The sequence below is a fragment of the Epinephelus moara genome, chromosome 10, assembly GCF_006386435.1.
Source record: "Epinephelus moara isolate mb chromosome 10, YSFRI_EMoa_1.0, whole genome shotgun sequence".
In the NCBI taxonomy this organism is placed as follows: Eukaryota; Metazoa; Chordata; class Actinopteri; order Perciformes; family Serranidae; genus Epinephelus; species Epinephelus moara.
This window is the reverse complement of record NC_065515.1, coordinates 32,965,036-32,983,227: the sequence shown is the minus strand read 5'-3', so window position 1 is coordinate 32,983,227 and position 18,192 is coordinate 32,965,036. Positions and strand designations below refer to the sequence as shown.

At 40.4% G+C, this 18,192-nt stretch overlaps 2 protein-coding genes across 2 annotated transcripts; one reads left to right on the top strand and one right to left on the bottom strand.

Annotated features, from left to right (window-relative positions):
• Positions 1–211: 211 nt before the first annotated feature.
• Positions 212–12,635, bottom strand: tmem38a (transmembrane protein 38A). The gene is made up of 6 exons (XM_050055518.1): positions 12,071–12,635; positions 6,376–6,532; positions 5,016–5,200; positions 3,647–3,734; positions 1,453–1,570; positions 212–902 (listed from the first exon to the last, which is right to left on the bottom strand). Exons 1-6 carry the CDS (start codon positions 12,192–12,194, stop codon positions 699–701), a joined length of 876 nt encoding a protein of 291 aa, XP_049911475.1. The 5' UTR covers positions 12,195–12,635; the 3' UTR covers positions 212–698.
• Positions 12,636–14,530: 1,895 nt separating this feature from the next.
• Positions 14,531–17,659, top strand: smim7 (small integral membrane protein 7). The gene is made up of 5 exons (XM_050054734.1): positions 14,531–14,646; positions 14,874–14,915; positions 15,032–15,084; positions 15,189–15,279; positions 16,555–17,659. The coding sequence occupies exons 1-5, from the start codon at positions 14,621–14,623 to the stop codon at positions 16,568–16,570; spliced, it is 228 nt and encodes a 75-aa protein (XP_049910691.1). The 5' UTR covers positions 14,531–14,620; the 3' UTR covers positions 16,571–17,659.
• The last annotated feature ends 533 nt before the right edge of the window (positions 17,660–18,192 follow it).

The following is an 18,192-nucleotide window of genomic DNA, read 5'->3' as shown; positions in this document are numbered from 1 at the left end:
TAAGAAAATGTGCACATATCCGAACAAAATGAACACAGAGTACAGACAGAAGGCGATTCATATGTTGTTATTATATTTAATATCCCAATACTTACTGCTTTACCTAAAACTGGACCTAAACTAAAGTGACGATGACGTGAAACCCATTTATTACTTCTGAATAGTCAACATAGACATACATAATAAGAAAAGGAAATTAAAACCTCTGAGACACAGTGTTTGACTTCATTTTATTTAAAGACATGAAGTTGTCTTCATCGAAATGTAAAAAGCAGCAATGTTCTTTCACATAATGCTTTATTCACATTTGAATTTCTGATTGAGAGTCAGATTAATTTGCATTTTCTATTTCTTTCTGAACTGAGATAAGGTTTGTTGGACTCAGAGAAAATCACTGACACTCGGTAACACAGCTACTGATATGTAACGGAGGCCTAAACGTGGATCAACCCACTGTGTTGAGCACAGATGTTCACGAGCACATAAATAAATAGGTTTCAAATGTCCAGGTTGGGCTGAAGTGTGAAACGTCTGCCGTGGTATTTACAGAGTCCTCGTTCTGTGTAAAATGCAGAAAGCACCATTTTGCTCTAATAGAAAGGGTCTCATTTGGTTGAACATCAAACTGCCCCTTTCCCTAGAAAGGAATGGGAGGTCCCTTCGTGTGGAGGCCGTGCTGCAGTTTTCAGCTCGACGTCCTACTCGGCTTTCTTTGCCTTCCTCTTGCGGGCGCCTTCGCTCAGCTCCTCCTTGGTTTTGAGAGGTGAAGATGGGGCGGCGGCGGCAGCGTGATGGTGGTCTTCCTCGGATCCTCCCAGAGGGGAGCCAAACAGCAGATGGCAAACCCAGGACTCAATGAGGGCGAAGGGGGAGCCGTGAGAGTGTCGGGCGGTCATCACAACCTGAGGGAAGACGATGTCAGTTAGAAGAGAGCAGCATAATGTTGTGATGAATAAAGGGACACTTCACTGATTTTACATGTCATCAGTTTCATTCATCCTTGGGAAAAATATTTCAGGAACTTTGTTAAGTCTGTGTTACAAACTTGGAACATGAAGTTTGTAGACATTTACCAGGCAGGGAGGGTCTAATGATAGATACTATTGCATTATGGGAACTGTGGGATTCAGCATGTTATTCTCTTACTTTGAAAAGATTATCCACTGATTTACAGACGTCCCTTTCACAATGTAAGTCTAAGGGAAAAGGTCTTTTTGGGCCCAGTGGCATTGCATGATGGACTTGGCTTCAAAGCCCAGCACACTTCCTGGGGGCCTGAGGTATAATCTACTACGCAGAAAGATAGCACTGACATTCTTATTCCCACCTACAAAGCTCTGATTGGTCTGCTCTCGTCACACTGGGGGAATGCCATCCTCTATTAATCAGGCTTAGAATAAATCATCAAAGCAACAGTGTCGACTGCACTTCACACAGCAGCCATGATCTTACTTTGCTTGTGGCCATGAAGAGGGTGAAGAAGAGGATGAGGGTGCTCTTGGCCACTGGCAGCCAGTGAGCCTCCTGCAGGGTGAAGAGGATGGCTCCGTACAGACTGGCTTTGGTCGGGCTGTGGAGACAAAAGAGAATCTGTCAGTAACATCTGACTGCAGCAGGGATCACAATAAGAATGACATGGGGTTTAGATTATATATTTTAGAGATAGAGAGGAAGATTAAAGCGTTAAATATATATCCTTATTTATGACACAAAGTGTGAAAGCCTATAATTTGATAATTTTGGCATTTTCATTTCAAGGTCCAGGGTGTAAGCTCTGTGGGGATTCAGTGGTATCTAGCAATGATTGCCAATTACAACCGCTGAAACGTCTCCTGGAGGTTTTACCAGGAGCTGAATTATCCGCACAGGTCTCTTCCTCTCCAAAACAATCGGACCAGGTGATGAAAATTGGTAAAAACACTGGTTTGGTGCAGTTTGGTGTGGCGTCTGCAGTGCCAGTGAAGAGGTAGCTGAGCTGGAAGGCAAAGCTTCCGATTTACTGGTCCATCTACGTCCCAACCTTCACCTATGGTCATGAACTCTGGGTAGTGACCGTAAGAATGAGATCGTGGATACAAGCAGCCAAAATCAGTTTCCTCGGAACGGTGGCTGGGCTCAGCCTTAGAGATACGGTAAGGAGCTCGGACATCCGGAGGGAGCTCAGAGTAGAGCCGCTGCTCCTTCGCGTCAAAAGGGGTCAGTTGAGGTGGTTGGGCATCTGATATGGATGCCTCCTGGCGCCTCCCATTAAAGGTGTTCCAGGCACGTCCCACTCGTAGGATGCCCCGAGGTAGACCCAGGATATGCTGGATAGATTACATATCTCATCTGGCATGGGAATGCCTTGGGGTCCTCAAGGAGGAGCTGGAAAGCATTGCTGGGGAGAGGGACGTCTGGGGTGCTTTCCTCGGCCTGCTGGCCCCAGATAAGCGGATGAAAATGGATGGATAGATGGATGGAATAAAGCAGCAATTTCATACTACAAATCAGTGTTTCTCCTCCCCACATTGCAGATGGCCTGCTTGCCCAGCACCTGCAAATGTGTGCACACCTATTTTCTGATGCAGATGTTAAGGAGGTTTTTCCTTTATCCACAGAGGTCTCTCTGTTTCCAAAACAAATGGACCAGTTGAAACCGGTAAAAGCACTGAATGAAGCAGTTTCATGTTACAAAGCAGTGTTTTTCCAGTGCTGTTTGGCATGTCAGACACGGGCCGCCTACTAGCACCTGCTAATCTGTGCTCACTTTTTTTCTCTGATAACTTATGATTCAGAAGTTCAGGATGCTTTGAAACCAAATCATCTGCAGAGGTCTCAAATGGGCCCAGTGATTTAAACCCATAAAAACACTAAACACTCACATATAAATAAATCAGTGTTTTTACGAATCTCTCATCGCTAAGGGACTGTTAACTATGGTGGCCGATGCAAGAACGCAAATGGCCCTATCTACAGCCAGTGTCTGGTTTGTCTGTTCTGGGCTACTGCAGAAACATGGCGGTGAAACATGGCGATGGGTCTGTGGACAAGGACCTGCTGCCTATTTAGATACAAACAGCTCGTTCTAAGGTGACAAAAACACGATGATTCTTATTTTCAGGTGATTATACACTAAAGAAAAATGTTATTATTTTACTATGTTCCATTTCTGCCAATTTCTTCCCCTAAATCCTATATACCATGGACCTTAGATTAAATGTTTAATGGCATAGTTGAACCTGGATTGAAACTTGAATGTTCCTCTGTAGGTTGAATACATTCTCTTAGGCTAATCAAACCTCCCAAATGAAGTTTGTAAGACACTGGCATGAGGACAAAATCCAGGCAGCTTTTCTTTTAGGGGTGAGAGATTTTCATGTGACAATGACATTGAGTAAGTTGGCTGCATTACATGCTGGCAAATTGCCTTCTTTGAATCTACCACTGGAGGGCGCCAAAGTCAAAATTTTCAAATTCTACAAATGGTGATTTCAACAAACCTGCTGTGTTTCTTAACAAGGCTGGCCATGTTTTGTGTCCCATTATAGTCACAGTAACTTTTGAGTTCTAGTTTTGCCTTTGAGGTTTGGTTAGAAACACCTGCGTGCTCGAGGAGGCAGTGATGAGTTCATGTTGCATCAGCAGCAGTCTCCCAACTCAGACTTACAATGACATGTTGAGGATCTCGTTGGTCTCGGGCCTCCACACACCGCGCAGCAGCTGCTCAAAATTGGACATAAGAGCCACTCCAGACCCTGCAAAGATAAAAATAGACAATGGAAAAAAATGAGGACAAACAAGTCTGTCTCAAGTGACTGCTTCAGCTTTCCTCCCCCATTTTCAACATGGACGCCTGCAGGGCCTCCTCACTGTAGCAGAGACCAGACCAGGACAGCCCTTTATATAGTTTTCTATGGATCTATCTCTACTGTTGGATAGTTTCACAGTGGAAATGTAGACGAAACATGTGGTTTAGGGGTAAATTATAAAGTTTACAGTATTCTACATGCAGATAAAGCATGACTACACAGCTTTTCACCAATGTGCTCCTTCATCATTTCAGAGCAGCTCTGGGTTTAAACACCGGGCTTTTAAAACATTATTTGTAGACATTTGTGACACTTTCTTTCTTTCCACTTTCTTCATTTCAACAGATCAGATGTAGAATCAGCTTTACTGGTCAAGTATGTGTCTGCACATAAGGAACTTGACTCCAGTTTTAAGTGAAGCAAAGCTGAACTGACTTTATACCTCATATTTTCATTATTTTCAAATGCCGCTAAAATAAAATTCAGTGACAGGTTATTGTTCGATTACTCGCGCAATCAGGTTACATCAGTGCATGTATTTACTAGCTGTGAATGGACATCACATGTGCACGCTGGCATGCACATGTGCTGTTCACCGATGTTGAAATGCGGTGGCTGTGTAATTGCTCTCTGTCACTCCATGAGTGCAGCTGTCAGCATGGAGAGCTGCTGCCAGAGTGAGCAGCAAACTGCAGGCTCACCAAGTACCATTAAATAATTTCTTCTGGGATAGACAGAGAAATAATCAAAGGCAACAATTTCGGTAATTGATTTAGTGTTAAAGTCATTTTTCATGTAAAAATGCCAAACATTCCCCATTTCCTTTTCTTTGTCTAATGTGACTGTGGACTGAATACCTTCGGGTTTTGGAGAGTTGGTTGGACGGAAGATATATGATACGATCATCTTGCCCAAACAATTAAACGACTAATTAAGAAAATATTCAGCAGATTATTAGTCATCAATAGTTACAGGACTACTTTCTCCTTTTTCAGAATATGGTCACTAAACATCTCCAAAAAGTTGATAACTGCATAAATCAGAGAGAGAAACAATCTCCACCGCTCTCCCTCAGGAACTATGCTGTTTATGGTCATAATAAATCTGCTTGTCATCACTCACAAACTATATATGTAAAGCAAAGTTTGTAACACCGGCTGTCCAGTCATTCAGTATAAACACATTTACGAATGGTATCAAATCACTTTGGAATCGCCAGACACTGACCTTTGACGTATCCAGTAATGACCATGATGAAGAAGCCGTGGTGGTAGGCGTGGTGGGCGTGGTGAACACCTGCAGCAATCTTACGAGTGCGGACGACTTCCTTCAGGGCGACCAAAACCAGCTTGACGGGCAGGAAAGCCACGCATTTATAGAAGAGGTTCAGAGGGCAGTAAAAGATGAGGTACCTGAGAGAGATAATGGAGAAGAAGACATTAGAGTGAGGGGTAGGGAAGGTGAAAATCAAACAGTATGTGTATTAAAAGGTGCTTTACAAACAAACAAATCAATGAAAACTGGTGTGACTGAGGTCTGGAGATTACCCCGTGGGACTGGGACAGTGTTGCAGATATGCTGCATTTTTCAGAAGTAATTTTTGCTTTGAGTCCTGCAGACTAAATTCTATGTGTTTGTTATGATATCTAACACCTTCAAAACATGACAACAAAATTTTCTATAGATAAAGCTGGTGGGGGAAATTCATTTTTGAGGTTTGGCTGGATCGAACTGATCATTTAAAGATGTCTTTAAAGTTTCTTTACCCATAAAAAGCAGGAAAATTTTGTTCTCTGGACGAAGATAATGGGAATGACCTCCAAACAGTGGCTGGCAGGGGATCATTTTATCATATATATAGTCTTTTAAGTTAGATAAAAAGCATGAAAAATGAGTTTTGATAGTCCTATTTACATGTGACAGTTCACCCCAAAATCAAAAACACATATTTTTCCTCTTATCTGCAGTCCAGATTGTTTTGGTGTGAGTCACTGAGTGTTGGAGATATCGGCTGTTGAGATGCCTTCTCTCCAATATAATGGAACAAGATGGCACTCAGCTTGCGGTGCTCAAAGTGCAAAAAAAAAAATAAATTTTTTTTTAATAACCCAACAGCAATGTCTCTTTCCAGACATCATGACCCGGTTACTCAAGATAATCCACAGACCTTGCTGTGAGCAGTTTCATCAAGGAACTATTGTCTTTAAACCAAACTACACCCACCAACTGTGTCACTGTACAGAAGGAAGCGTGCATCTACTGCTACCTCACCTAGCACCACTGAGCTAGCTAGCGTTAGAGCTCAGCCAAGCAGGATGCCGTCATGAGCACGAGCCTCTCATCCATGAGTAGATGCGTACTTTCTCCTGCGTGGTGATACCACTGGTACGTGTAGACATCTCTACAACCGAAAGCTCCAACACTCAGCAACTCACACCAAAACAATCTGGACTGATAAATACACTACAGATAGGAGGAAAAATATGTGTTTTGATGTATTTTCATGGATGTATTTGGGGGTGAGCTGTCCCTTTAAAGCCGCATCTCTTCCCCAGTTTGGGTAATGTTGTTCTGAGGACTTTCTCACCAGACAGCTGAGGCCAGCAGGATGTGGCTGTTGTGTTGGAAATAGTCGATGGGGCTGCTTCCAAGCATGATGTCTGCCAGGATGTAACTACCAAAGCAGTAGAGCATGGCACAGAGCCAGGAGGCCACGGGACTCCTGCGAGAAACCTCCACCGAGCCTGCAACACAGAGGAGGAGCTGTCAGTGACCGTTCCTAACACGCTGGGTGGAAATGAAAATATCGCAGCATGCGGACGAGAGGGATTTGCAGTGTGCGTTAGATCAGGGGTGGAGGTGGAGGTGGTGGAGTTTTATGAAGTCAGTGTGTTATGTGTCTGCAGCTTCAAATGCTTTTTGAATAGCAGATGTCACCCAGTCATTACACGTGGCCCGTTTGAGATAGTGAAATACTAATAATGAATTCCATGAGAAACTGAAATTTTCTTGTGCATTTTTTTCCTGTTAAAGTATGTTTAAATGTGTCATTGGAAGAATAAGAGGGGTTTTCAGTCATTGATCATCACCAGTTACTCAATTTATTTACAAAACTGTGTATGAAATGATTAATTAAATAAAGTACATGATTCAAACAAAGAAGAAGAGGAAAGAGAAAAACTGCTTGGTAAAATGATGCTGTGTGATGATTTAGAAATCTCAACAATAACAGAGTTTTTATTAGTAATTTTAACAATGTGGTTATTTTTAAAACTGTTTTACAAGATTATTGTTCTTTAATTTCACGATGACTTATAAATGTATCAATTAAAAACAATAATTGTGATAATTGTCTCCTTATCAATGGCCCGCTAAATCTTGATGGTCTAAATCTTGTTTTTTCTTAAAGTAAAAGTCTGTGGTCATGTCTGTTCTTTTTTGGAAGACATAAGGGTCAGATAAGAAGCGCCATTAACGTCCATTAAAACTTTCTGTCAGTTCCTAAAGCTCGGGACAGTTAACGATGACCTTTAAAAGCCATTATCAGTAGATCCCTTGTGTGTCTACGAGCTGTATCTTTGTCAACGCCCAGTCGACCACTTCAGGTCACGCCCTGATAATCCGCCTTTTTATCATAACCTAATATTGACTCAGGACTTCTACAGTCATCGAGCTAACAGTTTACCACCTCAACAGATGACTGAGTCTTTCAAGTGTACAGACTTGAGCAGAGCAAGGTGACAGAGACTCACTATATGTCAAGCATCTATACTATCTCAATACCATACTGTGACTATACCGGTCAAACAAGTGTACAAACTGGTTTACTGAAGGAACTCGTTCTCCTATGGGGCCTGCAGAAGACTGGAATGCAAATGTCATAAATCGAAACTGGAAGTTTTCTGCCTCTTATGGTGTGAGTGTGTCTGCAAGCGTGCTCTGTGCACTGCTAAAGCATATCTCTCTCACTTAATCTGCAACAACACACAGTCCTAGATTTCTTTCTGACACTGTAGCAAAAGGTACTGCTGTTGAGGCCTCTAAATCCAAAACTAGATCTCATCTTTTCGCCTTAACTTTCAGTTAGTTGTTTGTTCTTTGATTACTCTAAGCCGTGTACCTGTTACCATTATCCCTCCTGACGACAACAACACTTAAAACTTTCTGGAAACTACTGCATCACTGCACCTCCTCTGTTTATTTGCTGCCACACAAGCACATTAGCATCCACGCTGCGTGTAGCTCACTCTCTCATTTATTTGCATGCTGTCTTTGTGTCTCTCCACTGTGCGTTTGTCATTTTCCTATCTGTGTGAATCATGTGCTTCAGTTTTGCCCCTGGTGTCTTTGTGAAGCCTGTTCTCTTTCCAGGTTACATGGCGGTGAGGAGGTCATGTGGCTCAGGCTCTCGCTGTTTGAAGACACCTGGAAGCTGCTTCACATCTGCCCGAATCCATTTTCTTCATTTATTTTTACAATATGTCTATAAATTTGCCATAATTTTACTATGTTAATCTATTCTACACACAATATCTATTGCATGTCTGCTCTTCCTGAGGTTTCTGTAACTTTTCCCCTGTTAAAGTCTAATTTCTGGGAAGTTTTCTTCATCCAGATCAAGGGTAAAAGGACAGAGAGTGCTGTTTACTGTACACACTGTAAAGCCCCTTGAGGCAAATTGTAGTTAGTGAAATTGGGCTACATAAATAAAACTGACTTTACCTAGACATATAAATTGCTTGTGCCTGATTGTCTGGCTTACAACTGTTTGCCATAACACTTTAATTATAACTCCAGTCAACCATTTGATCACTTTCTAAATCAGGGTAGGTATGATAAACTGCAGCTAACTAAAGCAAAAGTGTTAATGCTTTGTGCTGCGTTACAATTAACTCTCACTGGAGACGCAAACATAATAATGAATCTTATGGTGAATCTAATCTGAAACTAGTCACTACAGCTGTCAGATAAGTGTAGTAATGAGTAAAAAGTGCAAAATGAAATGTTGTGGAACAGAAGAATAAAGTACGTAGCGTAAAATGTAAATGCTTAAGTGATGTAAAGGTCACCCCAAAGATATACTTTGGGGCCAAACTTGAATAAATGTACTTAAAAGTAACTTCCATCAGGTGTCCTGATACACAAAAACAACACATTTCCACTCCTATAACTCCTATTGTGTTCTATGCAAAGTAAGATATGATTTTCAGACTGTATCTACAGTATGTGTCCATGTGGGCAAAGACTTCACCAGTGCCACAACAGTGTTAGAGACGTTCAGTAAATGGAGACGTGATCAGAGCGCGGCTGCTTCGCCGCACAAATCTCCAACAACAGGTGGGTGAGGGTGTCGTGGTGCGACTGGCGCTCAGTTTGAAGGCAATCTGATCCTGAGAAATGCCGCCCTATAAATATATTCTGCTCAACTGCTTCTCCTTCCTTGCAACTGTTAGGCCTGTCTTAACCTTTGACCCCCCCTTTCCCGACACACACAAACACTTGTTTCTCCTCCCCCAGCTCGTATTGACCCCCAAAACTCATTCATGTGCTCTTCTGACATGTGGTGTGAACGAGGACTCTCCACTCAGACACATGTAAGGAATGGTGAAGTAAGACGAAGGTATACAGTTACATACATGAAGTCAGCCTTGGTAGCCATGTGTTACAGTTGGCCTGAGTCTGATGAAATTATGGATTCTTTATTTTCATTCAATAGGAGATACAACAACAAGCCTATGTTGAAAGCAAAGTGAGAGAATCCCCTTTACTTTAATACTTTAATATGAGAAATGCGAGTGCCAGCATGGTGTTAGATTCACTTCTTGACACCCTTAAAACATTAGGGACAGTAAAAACTACATGTATGCACGTTATGCACGTGTTTCCTCCACTTGTGACTCCACTCCTTTAACATAGTCACACTCACAATGGACAGTTTAACTTGATCTTATTTATTCTAATGTTCTTGACAAAACCTGGCGCCTACAATACCCACAATGCACCTCGACTACCTAAAGTTTGGTCTGAGATTCAGGTGTTTTATGCTAGTAGCGGCTAATGTAGCCTCAAGCAGAGATGTGGAGAGAGCTACAGAGGTCTGGTAACCTCACATCTTTCTACCTCTACGCCACCAGACTTTTTTCATTTTCCAACTTGTAGTCTTCAGACCCAATTGATGCTGACTCAAGTGACATCACGTGAGGCCAAGGGAATTGGTTTTGTTTCAGCATTGGAGGAGACACATATGGGGGTCCTTCGCAAGAAAATTTTGAGCATCAAGCAATTAATTTCCTGCATTCTGGTGAATTTTTCTGCACCAATTTGGAGACATGTAGCTGCAGACACATGACGTTTATATCATACAGGACACACCCCTACAAACCACTACTACTAGACAAACCCACCAACTCGATGGCCATCTGAACCCTGCTACAATGCTACACTGTAGTGAATAAACGAGACCAAATGTAGCAATAATCCACTTTATAATCCCTAATACACAAAGATGTGATTCACTTTATAAGTAACAAGATGTAACCCTTCCAGTTCCCCTTATCTTAACTGTAACCACCTCTCTTTTAACATATATCATAGCTAATGCTATCTAATTGCTAACTTAGCATTAGCATAAGGGATGAGATGTAATTGTAACCACCTCTCTTTTAACGTAATACTTCATAACTAGCACATCGCTAACTCAGCAATTTCATTGGGACTTCCACTTCCAGCCCAAGAAGCGAAGGGGGCTGATCGTGTTCTGACGTGTATGTATGGTGGATTAGTCATGTAGCTAGAGGGCGGGTGACATAGCTGCTCCAGCTGCAGTAGCACCCACTCGCCAATCTGTGTCTTGATGCATAATTGTACGGTGTAAATGTCCCGAATTATGTCAAAATAAAAGTCCTCTGCTACTTTTTTTGTTTTTATTGTGAGGGTGGTACATATTCTAGAGATTGAGAGGGATATGTCCCCGGCATCCCCCCCGAAAACTACACCTATGCTTGAGGCGGTTCATCAGACTTGCTCTGGAGACACAGTGTAAACTAGATCAGATTATTGGAAAAGTTAATTTCAAAGAGAATATCCATTCATTTTCTGCTCATTTTAATCCACCCTCATAGTTACAACTAACCCTAACTACTAAACTAGTGCAGAGAGATGATAATGTCAATTACCTTTCTACAGATTTCTTATGTTGCATGAATGTTTTTAATTGTGGGGACTCTACAAGTTGATCTAACATGTATAGCTCCAATATTTTCCCCACCGACTGGAGGATCATTGTTGAGGAAAATGTGGGAGATAATGGAATTGTTTGGCTACTAAATGCAGATTAAATATATCAAGGATTAGGTGGACATTTTTGTCTCATTGAAGCTAAAAATTATGTTTTGTTGAGTTTGAGATGTGTGTGTGCTCCAGCCATCATGACTGAAGGTACAACTGAGATCAAAACGAGCCAACAGTGACTGAGCTTGTGTGTCTGAGATTACTTTTTCTTCAGGTTTAGGAAAATCAGCTACACACTCCCAGAATCCTTCAGGTCATCCTGGGCTGCTAGCTCAACATGTCATTTCACGTTTAACATTCAGCTGCAGCCTTAAAGTGTGCGGCAGAGGGGCTTCAGAGGCCCACTGACACTGTCTATTTCAGGATCTTCTATTTATTGCCTAAGTCTCTGGTATGCACAGGCCTTTCTCTCAGGTTTCAATCCTCCTCAGGCTCTGTTGCTCAAAGGAGTTAAATCTTGGAAAATATCAGGCTTTACCCAAAGCTGAGTGGTTTAATCTACTCCAGTGATTTCCTCAGTGTAAATGAGGTCAGGCTGCTGCAGCAACAGACATTCCCTTACACCCTTACACCGAGCAAGCAGAGCAGTAAGTGCTCATGCTGGAGTTTATGTAACAGGTCATGCTTTATAAGGACTGGGCACTTTACAGATAACAGCCACAGAAAGTCCCTTTAGTGCTATTACACTGTGTAGTTATAGCCAGAAAATCTACTTAAGAATTGTCTTAAAAATGTCAGGTTTTCATCTTAGAAAATACTTGCAAGCTCCTATGGGTTTAAATATTAAATTGCCATTATTAAACATGCTATTTGGATATATTTTATTTTGTGTGTTGTACATAAATGTATGTTTAAGCACAGGTCTGGTGAGTGTGGAGCATGTGCACCTGCCAAAACAAGCAGAAAAGCTTTTACATAATCATATTTATCAAATTATAAACCCTTATTATTAAGAGAAATAAAAGCAAAGAGAAAAGTGCAAACACACTGACCTGGCTCATACTTGAGGTAGAGGATGGACACGATGTAGTAAGCGAGATCAAACACGGGAAACATTCCCATTTTGGAGAAAACTTGGGCAAATTCGCCCAAATTAAGAGCCGCCAGCACTTCCATGTTGCCTGTCTGATCGCCGGTCAGTCCTGTTTTTGTTTTGTTTTTAGTCCAACTGCGCAGTCTGGATCGTGAAGCCCCCCCAAAACCCGGTCCACCGACTCTCCACCAAACCCCCCGGTCTCGACAGTGAAAGCCTGTGACACTCAAGCCCTCCTATTAATACCACTCATCTCCACAGCCTCAGCATCATCATCATCATCATCATCATCATATGCGGTCCTACCAGCTGCTCCGCTTTTTAGACGGCAGGAGGTCTACATGTCAGCTGCTTGACATTTCTTTAAAAAACAAAAGGCTTGTCCTCCGGTGCTCATCATCGATATAATCGTTGTTTAACTGAGACACGAGACGCTGTTACAGCATGGAAACACAGCACAGCCCGAGACAAGCGTCCTAATACAAAGACTCATTCAGTCCCTCGAACACAAACATCCCACAATCCGGATCAGATCCTGCACCGCGGCTGCTGCAGACTCACAGCCAGCATTATGTGATATCACCATCTGTTTACATTCTCCCACATGATGCGGACATGTTGAGAATAAAGGCGCAGTAAAAATAATCAGAAACTCCATTTATGTGTTTTGAAATTGATTTTATTTATTTATTTTTCTATTATTATTATTTATTTATTTTTATTTTTTTTGCTTTAAATTCTTGAGAATAATAATCAGAGCAACGACCTCCGCGACCACCAGGGGGAGGCCAAGACACAAAATTGAATAATCTCCAAAATGTCCATTTCTTTTTCAGGAACTAAATAAAATGAAATACAATTTTTTTTAAAATGAAATGAAATTAAATGAAATTAAATTAACGTTATGGTTGTAGTATTTATTTGATAAAAAATGTGTTTGCTTTCCATCTGAAAGATCTCTCTCACCTTTGAATACTTATTTTGATTAAGAGACACCAAAATGTGTACAGCTTTTGCTAAATATAATTAAGATGTTTGGCACCTCTATGTCTGTTATTCATATTGTTTCTTGATAATTAGTTTGTTTTAATAATTAGCCCCAGTTAAGCCAAGTTATTTTGCTTTGGTTTTTAATTCATACTTTGTATTGACACCAAAATCATTTAAAGTTCAAGGCCAAAATGGGGCTAATTCATATTTCTCTTTTCCATTATTATCCAAAGTTTTGAGATTATTTTGTTGCCTAAAAGAGCTGGAGAAATGTCTCAACCAAAAGAGACTAGGGCCAATCGTACAAATTATTTAAAAGCGTAAAGATCCAAAAAACTGGCAGGAATAAGAAGGCATCCATCTGAAATAAAAAGCTACACAAAGAAAATTCTGCTCTTTTTTTCAGTAGCTATCATAAAGAATGGGTGTGTCCTGTCAGTCAACTGCAAACAGCTGCCCTTGGGTCAACAGGCTACATCTTACACAACCCTCTCTAGAATATACTGTGCCTTTTTAAATAGGCCTATATATTTTATTCACACTCACAGCCTCGGCACAGTGATGATATATATTTTATTTTTTAATATTTTTTATATATTAAGTACTGGTGTTAAACACTGTAGCCTAATGCACTCTCTATTTTTTTTTTTTTACTTTTTATGTACATTTTCATTTTTATTTTGTTTTATTTTATTGCCTTATATTTATAAACTTCTATTTCATACTTCTATTTTTACTTCTTACAATTCTCTATTCTTTAAATTGGAGCGACTGTAACGAGTCACAATTCCTCCTCAGGGATTAATAAAGTATTTCTGATTCAGATTTTTTTTTTTTTTTTTTTTTTTTTTAAATAATATTTACACCTTTACATTTCAAATTTCAAATCACCGTGTTCAACATTTCACAGACGGTAGATTTTAACTCATTATCTGCTTGCTGTTGTTAAATCTTTGTCTGGTGATAACATACAATGTGAATTGAAACAATGCATATTTCGCATAAAAATAAAATAAAATATGAATAACATATGGCGCAATGTTGTCTGAATTTAGGAGTAGCTATTGTACTCTGATGGTTATTCCTGAGTAACAATAAAAAGCAGTTTACAAAACAGAAATCTACCTCTGACAGGTCTGAACCTGACGCTGCTATTATGTTTTTTGTCTACAGGTGGCGCACATTGCTCAGGTAGAAAGCAGTTATTGTTTTTTTTTCCCCCTAATTTGTCCTTTCAGGCGAAGAATATCAGCTACTGCGAAACTGCCATTTCACACACCTCAACCATGCCTATAACCGCGACTTTTAGCATTTATTGCTGCTATAACTCAAAAACGCATGTCACAATTTAACAGGCGGAGAATGTCGAAGGCCCACCTGGCAGGAACAACCTGACAGTCAAACACCAGGGTATATGATCCTCATAGTACTCTGACACGCCATTGGTCAAATTCCTGATTGCGTGAACGAACACACGGAAGTTAAACGTCTGTCATAGATTGGATGTGATGTTAACAAAATGATCGGAGATCTGTTGATATTCGGGTAATTTGTCCGGTTTCTGCCATATTTCACAGACGGATACGAATTTATTTAACCCAAATGTTCTTCATGTGTGTTGTTGTGCACTGTGTTGCTGGTTAGATGGTGGTTTATGAAGCTAACTAACAAGCTAGCTCGGCGCTAATGCCAGCTCACCAGCTAACGTCAGCTGGGCAGGTAGATATCACTGTCACCTGTCAACAAACAGTTTGTTTCTCTGTGCTCTGTAGGACCTTACTGGTGAATGCAGGGGCTGTGCTGAACTTCAAGCTGTGAGTATTAAATTGTGTAACACCTCACACCAGAGCTACAAAACAAAATAAACATGAAGTTTGTTAACAAAATGAGCAAATCAGTCAGTTGGAGATTAACTGTGGATGTTTTGCAGCAAAAGGAAGGAGTCCCAAGGGTTTGGAGATGAGTCCAGATCACCCACAACAGGTGTGTATGTGTGTTAAAGAGAGGCTGGGGGAAAAAACATGGAAAAGTGTGTGTGACATGCCAGTGTAGTTGTCAAAGCTCTGCTAAAATAATCTGTCTTTCAGGCGACAACATCAGAGAGTTTCTGCTCAGCCTGCGATACTTTCGGATCTTCATCGCTCTGTGGAACATCTTCATGATGTTCTGCATGATCCTGTGAGTAATCAACTTAAATGGACGCTGGTCATGTAGCTGTAGACATGTTGGACCTGATTGCGAACAGGCTGTGAGGAAATAATTGAAGGTCCAGTATGTAGGATTTATGAGCATCCTTTGGCCAAAATGGTATACAGTATTCATATTTTTTTATGTTAGTTTATAATTAATTGAGTAGATGTGCTTTCGTTACCTTAAAACGAGCGGTTTAAATCTACACATGGAGCAGGTCCTCCTCCACAGAGTCTGCCATGTTGTTATACAGTAGCCCAGAAGGGACACACCAATCACTGGCTCTAGACAGGGCCATTCCTGTTTCTGTGTTTTCCAGTCACCTGCTGTAGCTCTCCTACAAGCTTGACACATGGGAGAAGTTTTAGTTTTGTAACCTCACCGCTCGATACCATTCATTCCTACACACTGGACCTTTAAATTGTAAAAATAGGGTACTTTAAACTAAGGATAAATTTGACAATGTTTTTATCCCCTTAACTCTCAACAAATCCCATTAAAAGACCAAAATCAACAAGTATTCATCCAAACATGTACTACTAAAGAAAGATAAATCTTTTTGCCACAGAGCTCCATTGTTGCACATGACACAACTGAACACATCCATGTCAGAAGCCACACTGTCGCTTTGACTAGCTGACATGTTTATTCATTACGATCATCTCTACCCTGTCTTGCTGTTTTGAATACTTACTACTGGAGCACCAAATGTTTATTAATCCACATCTGAAAATAGTCCCCAACATATACACAGTTTAGTCCTGTTTGAGTAACGGTGCCTAGGTGTTTTAGGAAATTACTGAGCTGTTTTACAGAGGATTCTATGTATTTTTGACCTGTCTCTGGAAATTGGCGCCTTCAGTGAGAACCAGTGGGCTTGAGGAGCCACAGACAGGGTAGGGAATTAGAAAATACTCAGAGATGGACCAATGCTGTGTTGATTCTTATGGGGTTTGTTGGCAGCATAAATCAAAATCCAAACATCAGTCTCATCCTTCAAAGAATAATCTTTGTGTTGACTTTATGTCACAGTTGAGTGAAAACATTTTCCATGGTACAGAAATGAACATTGTGTTAACAGTTTCATTTGACACAATTTCAGACCACAGCAGCACGTTAAATTATCCTTGGTTAGAGTAACCACAATCCAAATGCAAACAAAAAGGGACCTACAATAAACAACAACTAAGTTAAAAAGAGTCTTAGAAACGGGCTGTGAAGTTGTTGCTTATCTAACTGGCTGAATTTCTTCAATCCTCACAGATTGTTTGGGTCATGATCAACATTTGTGGCGACTGGACTTCCACCAGGATGCTGATTTCCCAGGGTAGATGCTACAAACTTCTATGGGAGCTTGCTGTTCCTTTGGCCCTTTTAACTGTAATTATGCTCCATTTTCTTTACAACTCCAAAATCTGCTTCTGGCTGTACAGGAATTTATGAATCGCTGTATTTATTTTGTCTTACAGAGGTTGTTACATTTTTCCCCCTTTTTGTTTAAGCTGTAAATGCATCAGCACCTTTGCCTGTGCAGGATATGTGTTGTCTTGTACCCCTGTGCTTCATTATAGAACATGATTTTTTTTTTCTCCAGCATATCGGTTTTCTTATTAAAGAAACACTGTTTTGTAAATGGACAGCCTTCACCAATAGGATAGAAAATGTTTTTCTGGGACGTGTTACCTGTGATTCATCATTTATGGTTCCTGCAGTGATCAAAGCTGGTGAATGACCTTTTCCCCAACCAAGATCATCTTGCTGAGATGTCCTTTTATCCCTTTTACTTGCACAGTCATCATAGCCCAGCTGGATTCAACAGACAAGTCAAAATGATAACTGTCACTTAGCGAACTGTACGTCCCCACTATACAAACATCGCAAAATTGTATGTCACGTCAGAATATTTTAATGCAGATTTAAAAAGAAAAATGCCATTTTCCTTTATTCTGGGGTACATGTGCTATAAGAAAATCTCTGTATGTCCTATAATGTAAATGTGTCCTTATTCTTAACAATAAATATACACCGTTTTCTTATGCAGTGTCTTTTAACTAAATGGTTGTGACTGCCTGTTGGCACGAGGGATGCATGATCCAATACTGAACTCATTCAGTGAAATGCATATTCCCATGAGATGACTGATACACATTAAATACAGTTTTTTGTTTTGTTTTCAGTCATGAGATAATGGCTTTATACTTCCCTGTAATAATACTCCCTACAGCTGTACTACATCCGTACTGTATACTCATTGTAGATTGACACTGTACGCTCATTCCACTGTAACAGTTTTTTGCAGTTACTACATGAGCAATTAACACACTTTATATATTTTTAATTTTTTAAATTAAAACAGTTTTCAATCAAACTCCTACCTAAGAATGCCACTGATTGTCTCTTGATAGGAAAGGGTCCTGGGTTTGAATCCGCTGCCAGGTGGAAAATTAAACTTCTCTGCTTGAAGTCAGAGGAGATTTATTTCTCCTTTCGCTCTTTAACAGTCGTGCCTTTTATTGCTGTGTATGATACAAACACTGTACAGTCTATCTTATTGCTTCCAGCTTCATTGCAACAAGGCAACAGTGCCATCAAGTGACAATGTAAGAAAAGAGCAATAGATAGGAAAATGCTTGACAGAGGACGGATTACCTACATGACAAGAAATAGAACAAAGAAAAATAGATTTAGTAATGTATTTAAAAACGTGTGAAGCAGGGTAATCCTGGGTAAAATAAATAAATAAATATTACAAATAATGTTTTGACAGATTTTCTTGTTTAATGAGGGGGAGACAGTGGCAATGTAGTGCTAAGCTGCATTCATAATTGACATTTTTATTTCAGTTTGTATTTTTGCATTTGTAGATGAGGAATTTTGCGATAATAGGAGTTGCATAAAAGG

Coding starts and splice junctions, on each gene's coding strand:
- tmem38a (XM_050055518.1), bottom strand. CDS start 12,194: ATGGAAGTGCTGGCGGCTCTTAATTTGGGCGAATTTGCCCAAGTTTTC. Junction 5,201..6,375: donor CTGCTGGCCTCAGCTGTCTG/GTGAGAAAGTCC, acceptor TATCTCTCTCAG/GTACCTCATCTTTTACTGCC. Junction 3,735..5,015: donor CATTACTGGATACGTCAAAG/GTCAGTGTCTGG, acceptor TTATCTTTGCAG/GGTCTGGAGTGGCTCTTATG.
- smim7 (XM_050054734.1), top strand. CDS start 14,621: ATGATCGGAGATCTGTTGATATTCGG. Junction 14,647..14,873: donor GGAGATCTGTTGATATTCGG/GTAATTTGTCCG, acceptor TGTGCTCTGTAG/GACCTTACTGGTGAATGCAG. Junction 14,916..15,031: donor GCTGTGCTGAACTTCAAGCT/GTGAGTATTAAA, acceptor GATGTTTTGCAG/CAAAAGGAAGGAGTCCCAAG.